The 7819-nt window shown below is 32.6% G+C and overlaps 1 protein-coding gene across 2 annotated transcripts in view; it reads right to left on the bottom strand.

Moving 5' to 3' along the window:
• Nucleotides 1-7300, bottom strand: part of LOC111083145 (serine dehydratase-like) — a 25198-nt gene extending 17898 nt beyond the window's left edge. The window contains exons 1-2 of one of the 2 annotated variants that reach the window (XM_022379432.1): nucleotides 7281-7300; nucleotides 4181-4408 (exon numbers count right to left, since the gene is read on the bottom strand). In XM_022379432.1, the coding sequence (XP_022235140.1) occupies nucleotides 4181-4342 (162 nt within the window). In that variant the 5' untranslated portion in view covers nucleotides 4343-4408; nucleotides 7281-7300. Of the gene's footprint in view, nucleotides 1-842; nucleotides 888-1804; nucleotides 1842-4180; nucleotides 4409-7280 lie in introns of those variants that run through there. The other variant, XM_022379433.1, reaches the window with a different exon arrangement.
• Nucleotides 7301-7819: the final 519 nt, after the last annotated feature.

The following is a 7819-nucleotide window of genomic DNA, read 5'->3' as shown; positions in this document are numbered from 1 at the left end:
ATTGCTGTTGAAAACAAATTGCATATAATACAGACAATATATGATGTTTAGACTTGTCACCTGGAATCGATTTTGTATATGCACTTAAATCTGCATCCATGTACTGGCAAGAGGTAATCTCTGACACACAAACAAAACCTCTCATTTCATCAGAAATTTGGATGTGTTAGTATCTTCATCATCATTACAATAATTCATTTCTTTCTATTGGTAGAGGCTCCATTCAATTTGATGAGGATGATTCTCATCAATATTGAAAGTTGTAGTCTCTACATGATTGTTTCACAGTCTTGGTTAGCAGTTATGTTTTCAACATTTTCTGATTGAGGGCAAGGACTCAATTTGATATGCCGAAGTTGATTGTCATCAGCATTTAGAAATTTAGTGTTTTAGCATTAGAGAATGAAGCCTTTAATTAAGTTAGCTTCTTAGTTTTTAGCTACTACTTTTCTGATTTTTTCTTCCTCTCTTATGATTTTATCTTATGTTTGTACACTTGTACAATAGATAAGATGAACACTTAAAGAATAATATGTGTGTGCACATATAAGCATACTTTTGTGTATGTGCTTGAGTGCTTGTGCGTGGGAGAGGGTTTTGTAAATGATAGCATATACTTTTTTGTACTTCACTCAAAAATTTCAAATTTTTTACTTGCATTCTATAACATGTAATTAATGATGTTTGTCAAGTTGTCAATGAGTTATTTACAGCTGATAAGTGGGTCAACATAGGCCCACAAGTAAGTATGAAGTTTTTTACAGGATAACAATTTGCAAAATCTGTTCAAGAAACACAAACAATTGATACAAATATATAAAAGATTAAATACTGTTACTAACCTTGTTAGTGATGATTGAACTGTTTTCTTGAACAAAATCTAAAGTCTTTGAGAATTAAGAATTGAAAGATATAGATATGTTCAATCTAGCCTAACAATTTAGGTCTAGTCATACTTTAGGCCTACTGCTTGATCATATGATAAAAAAACGGCACAAGATGGCTGTGAAGGAGTCTGGTTGACAGTGTTATGAAAACGTGGATTAAAGATACTTGATTGGTTGAGGCCTATCATTGAGTTAGTGGAAATATAGGTCTAAACTAGCAAATATGCTATGTCAGAGCATAGTTACAGCTAGTCACATTACTCAGAGGAAAGTCATTCAAATTTCTGCACTCTACATCACATGATAGGGCTACCCATCTCACATATAAATTATCTTTCTCTCTTCAAACATAAGTAGTCTCAGTCAAATGATTGTTATTAAACATTTTCCTAAAAAGAAAAACATTAAAATAGGTCTTCTTTTTTATAGTGGGCCTTTTTTTAGCCTGCGTTGGCACTTCAACCCCAATAATTCCTGCATTAATCTGCCCCTGTATGCATATCCCTCCCCTTCCCTCACAAATTACTTGGCTTTCTTTATATTGAACATATTAGATTTTATTTACCAACATTTTGGCTTTAGACTCACTTCAGATACTGAGAAATATAAATGCTTATTAATCAAACAACTGAACAAAGTAATAAACTGCATATTGTATGTGAGATGTGCAGTAACAAATTAAAAAACTATATATGCTTATGTAAATAATGTTAGTTTTGGTAGGTGTTACTTTCCACAAATAGATTGAAACAAACAAAATATACTATTATTCCTAAATGTATCTTACTTTGACTGATTGTTTTATGAATCTTCTGGTTAACTGCATCAGAAGTAAAAGGAACTACAAAAATAGTTTTCATTTTTTAAAAATATCTTTGCTTTCTGTATTTTTATTTTTCTAAATACATTTTGGATACCATAGTTGATAGTTGTTAGGCAAGGTTTGGATTTCATCACTACTTTGATTGGCCTTTCGATAGATGCTGAGAACCTATAAATGGGAAATAAGCAACAGATTCTTTTAAATGTATGAAATGGATATAATTGAAAATAAATCCCTGTGTGTTGGTCTGAGAAAAAGCTCATGAGAGAAACTTTCACTTCCTTGTACATGAATTAGAATGTTTATAAGACGCTATGATGATTTATGTTGTATGAACTTCCAAGTGAAAATTGAATTGCAAAATTTTGGTCATTCATTTGAAATGTGCATGAAACCCATTAAATTCTTCCAGTAAATATTTCAGGCTTGTTTTGTTATGAATTTCGTGCAAAGCCACACAAGGGCTATCTATGCTAGCCCTCCCAAATTTAGCAGTGTAAGACTAGAGGGAAGGCAGCTAGTCATTGCCACTCACAGCCAACTCTTGGGCTACTCTGTTACCAACGTATAGTGAGATTAACTGTCACATTATAACACCCCATGGCTGAAAGGGTGAGCATGTTTGGTGTGATGGGGATTTGAACCCATGCCCCGCAGATTGTGAGTCAAGTGCCCTAACCACCTGGCCATGCTGAGCCATATTTCAGGCAATAAAAACACCATCTATAAACTGCACATAAAACTCTAATTCTACTTGTGTTTATGAAACACTAGCTAATGCATAAATATCATTATAAAGGCAGGTGCAAATCAGTTTACCATTGATATACATATTTCTGAAAAACTTGTTACCAAAATAAAAGTGACTGTTATTAACAATAAACTAGGTTTCCTTTGCAAGTTAAGGCTAATTAAGCATTATCTTGCTCTTTCTCAGTTGACAGTTAAAAGCAGCTTCAACACCTTAGCAAGGTATTACTGTACAAACCCTTAACATGTAGAATGACAAGTAAAGTATTATCTTGAAAACCATATGGAAAAGAATTGTGAAGAAATTTTGGAGCTCTTCATGTAAGTTGGTACAAGCCTAAGCAACTGAATGAAAGTTTTCATGAAACCATAACATTCAACTGTACAGGCTGTTGTTTGCTGAAGCAATAGGTTTTAAAATAATTCGTTTTTTGGTCGTTGGAAGAGTATACACCTCTGGATATCAAGAATGGCAAAATATAATAGATGATATAAGTGTTTCCTATGGTATATATTCATAGTTTTACTTATTCCTAGGTTTCTTTTCTAGGTAATGATTGAGTTCTTCATTGAGTTTCTCTTTCATTTGATAATTGCCTAAAATTAGCTTAAAGCCAAAATGAAGATGAGCAAAATCTAACAATGTAAGAGTGAAGAAAACAATATTAATTTTAACTTTTTTTTTGGGGGGGGGGGGTTAGGTTTATAACAATCTTTAGTTTATTCTATTTAATATCCTTTCAATCTATTAATATATCTATTGCATACTAATAATACTGCAGTTCCTACCTCTCTAATCAGCTATTAAAAAAAGAGAGTTCAATTTATCATTTAACAATCAGATTGTAACTAAGCCAACTGTATACTTCCCATCCTTGCTGGCTAAAACTATGAAGGAATATAAACACTGTTAGGAAATATTGTTTTAATGACATGAAAAACAATGTAATTTTTAAGCATTAAATCTGAATTGCAGTTAGTTATATATAGTATCCCATAATAAGAAATGCAATGTTGCTGTAAACATCATGTGTTACAGAGAATGTTATTGTCAATTTTTTAACTCATGATATTACAGGTAATTGATATGAGTACTATGTAATGTTAACAATTATGATAAACTAATATAACTTTTTGTGGACTAATTACTAACATTTAATTACAGTCTAGAATGGACTCAACTATAAAATTTGGAGACAATCAGTCTTAAATATGAAATTAATTAAGCTACTTTTCGAACACAGGTTTTGAGTTTTGTCAAAAGAATAATTAAAGCTCAGGAACTATTCAACAGCAAAATAAACTTTTTTTTGACCACACAGTTTTAAGATTATTAGCACATGTATCATAATTAACCTCACTAAGTTCTTGTATCATAACCTCACCAAGTAATTACACAGTAGATCTTGTATTAAACGTTTAGATGACAAATATATGCTTACTATTTCAAAATGAAAAACAATATTTATTTTTGAATTTTAAAACTCAGTTCCCATATAGAGATGGCAGTTTTACATTATTGTTAATTTGGAATACTCTTAATTATGTCCTTCACTCCTTCTGACTATTGCAATGTTTATATTGAAGAAATTAAGACATACTTTGTGTTTTATGGTTTTTCCTTATCTTTCAACTTATTTTGATATTTCTAGCATTATGATAGGGGTATCTCTATATGGTTACGTTTTAAATTGTAGACATTAAAATTTTTTATACATGCCTCTTGACAAAGACGACTCAAACCTCTGAGTTTGAAAGATCCACTGGGTTGCAAGTTTTCAAGTTTAAGAAAAACTGGACGTTTCACAAGCTTGCTTAAAGGTTCACTTTCTATTAGAGGTGTCTCTATAAAAATATTTTTAGAAATTTGATAATCTTCCATGTTAAAGGCCAGAAATCATCAATTGCCTTCTGTTATGATGTATAAAACGACAGTTCAGGTCAGACTCTGGAAAGAAGAATAGAATTTGTCTAAACCTTTTTTCTCATTTTTATTTTCAGTAACTGAATAATCTAATCAACTGCTATACATAATACTACAAAAGAACATATTCTACACTGACTAGCAACTTTATTAGGGCTCTTATCTAACATCAGGTTTGACAACTTTATCAAAATAATAACTTGGATTCTGAGTGATATAGACTACACAAAATGCATATTCACTAAGAAGTACAGTGTGGTTCACAGATGTTGGCCGATGATGACAGTGGTGAGAATTAATTTCAAGATTCTCACAAAGATACAAAATCTTACTGAAACCTGGTGATTGTGTTGGTTAAGAAAGTTAACATTTTCATTATGTGAAAATGTATTTCATATAGATACTCGCCTCCACACACAGTTTAGCTATCTTCCTCAGGTCTTCTGCATGTTCTGCCAAAGAGATTTGCATGCCACTGGCCTCACGAAAACTTTCATTTTATTTCATGTGAATTTGCTTCACTGCATAATGATATCACCATGTTCTGTTAGATATACACAATTGTTTAACTTTATGTTTAATGCAAGCATTGTGATTTACATAGTTAATATTTTGTTACTTTTAGAAGCAATATTTCATGGTAAGTTTGTTTATTTAACTGTTTATGAATCATAAGTTCTGTAGTTCAATTGTTATAAATTAGTGATAGTTTACAATTGTGAGATTATTGCATCATGTTGCTAGAACTTTCTGAGTTTTGTGTTAGTTTAATTAAGTATTATTGCATCAGAATATCTAGTTTGGATTGTTGGGGGTATAAATAAGTGACTAAAAATCATTAATGAGTTCTAGATCTAGACTACGTGATCCTGAGTTTAGTGATAACATGTGTATAATGACAATTTTTAAAGTGAAATTATCAGACTGTATTGTAATAGCAGAGAAGAGAAGAATAATCTGTCTTGTTAATTGTGTTCTAAAGTAATTGATCCAGCCTGTGTGGACTTTGACAAAAAAGAGACAATGACTTAAAGCTCTGGAGACAACTGTGGTAACAAACAGTGTAATGAACATTTGTATGTAAGTTTGATTTGTTTTAATATATTATTTCTGAAACAAGTGGACCATGTTGCTGTTTGTTTATAGTTGAAATTTATTGCCAACAAGTCACAGACACCTACTATAAAGAATCTGGCCTTACAAAACCTGACACATGTTCATGTACACAACTCTCTCTCTGTGTATTTGCATTCATCAATCTTCATTCTTCAATGAGGTAAGTAAGAAATTTGCCCCAGAAGTGGGGAGAATGGATAGGAATGTGTGAATAGGTGAGAATTTATTGCAAATACATTTTCAGGTAAGGAAAATGTTAACTTCTTAAAGGAATACTCATTTCTACACACGGTTTAGCTAGAATTCTATGTTGAAATGGTAGAGGGACTGGCACAGAGATGACCTAGATGAGCCCTCTTTAGAAAGTATCAAAGAAACCCATGGTTTGTGACTGCATAAAAGACTGCATCATATCTCAATCAGGGTGTAGTCTTTGCCTGCATAGGAAAGATTGTTTGTTTGTTTGTAACTAAGAAGAAAGCTACACAATGGGCTATCTGTGCTCTGCCCACCAAGGGTATCGAAATCCGGATTCTAGCATTGTAAGTCCACAGACATATCGCTGTGCCACTGTGGAGCACATAGGAAAGAAGAGAGGAAGTAAGCCAGATTTGGGTTGCTTGGATGGGCAAAATCAGTACATGGCCATCTGAGTACTTGCACACAAGATGTCAGACAGTCAATACATGCAGTGAGTTTGGGACTTACTCAGACCATACCTTATGTGCTTGCCTTCTCTACCATCAGGCTTGGTGGGTCAAAACCAGCTTTGTGAGAAGGGCATTTGTGATAAGTATTGGTGCTCACCTCTTCTACCATCAGTATATAATAGCCACATGCCAGCTGCAGCAGAAGAAGAGCAATGTATTAACTTGTTTCAGTATGGATATCTATATACACCTCTATTCAACTGTCAATCTCAATAGGCCCCTTGTCAGCTGCAGGAGGAGGATATGAGAGGTACACCACTGGTATGTACAGTGTGTTCACCTCAACATTACCAGCAGTCTCTACAGGCTCAATGCCAGCTGTAAATTCTTGGCAATAAATTTTAACAATAATCAAACAGCACACAATCCACTTGTTTTAAAATAATATATTAAAACAAGTCAAACATATATACAAATGCTCATTACACTGTTGGTTATCACAGTTGTATCCAGAGCTTTAAATAATTCTGTTTTTGATCAAAGTCCACACAGGTTGATTCAGTTACTGTACAAGACAAATTATTTCTTCTCTATTCTGTTATTACAAAACAATCTGTGATAATTTCGCTTTAGAAACCTCCACAATATGCTCTTTTGGCTAAATTCAAATTCATGCTGGAAACAAGTACATTTGTGTGGTGATGGGTTATTTCACCAAGTGGCCTGAGGCATATGCAATACCAAATCAGGAAGCTACAACTGTAGCTTCAACTATTAGTGATTTCTTCTTCAGATTTGGTATGCCATACGAATTGCATTCAGATCAAGGCCATAATAATTTTACTAATTATGGAATGGTCAAATTGGATGATCATTCCAGTTGTCATGCCATAATTACAACAACTCTCTCCATATCATCCTCTAAAAAATTATTAAAAAAAATTAAACTTACTGTTAGACAGTTCAAATGTTTTTCATTCCACTATTGTAGTTTATTATTCAAATACCCTAATTTCCAATGAAAAATTAATAAGAATCCAGAATAAACAGTAATTTAAGGTAATTCTAAACAGAGAATAATAATAAACAAAATACATGAGGATAAATAAAAACAAAATATTTATTCTTACAAGAATGTATGGTGTCTGATCAGCTTCAACATTCACTATTATGACTGCAGCTGGGTAATAAAGTAAGTTTGATAAGTTTCCTACTCATAATACTTGTACAAGTTGCTGAACCACCCCTTGAAATAATTAAACTTCACTCCAGGAGGGCATGATCAAGGGTAGGACACCAGCAAGATTGTAAATGGGGTAACTTACTGACCATAGTGACTTGAAATATTTTGGTACCTCAGAATTTAAAATGTTTTCCTGTTTTAAGCAGCCTAGGCAACCTTATTTTTGCCATTCAAAGTGCTGTAATTATGTTTTAGGAATTGGCATATCTATATAACAAATATATGCATTTAATTATGAAACCTACAGAAACAAGTTCAATCTGTCTACAATAATATAGGAAATGCATTTCATTATAAACATTTGAAATGTATATGCATTTAAAAGATATATCAGAATATTCTTTAAAGTCTGTTACGTCTCCGTTTCGTTAATTGATTTTTCCGTAACTTCGTTCCGACGAAATTTTAACGACACAAGTCTTTACT

This window comes from Limulus polyphemus, unplaced genomic scaffold (genome assembly GCF_000517525.1).
Source record: "Limulus polyphemus unplaced genomic scaffold, Limulus_polyphemus-2.1.2 Scaffold8349, whole genome shotgun sequence".
Lineage (NCBI taxonomy): Eukaryota > Metazoa > Arthropoda > Merostomata > Xiphosura > Limulidae > Limulus > Limulus polyphemus.
The sequence above is the reverse complement of the archived record's forward strand: the minus strand, read 5'-3'. Positions and strand labels throughout refer to the sequence as shown.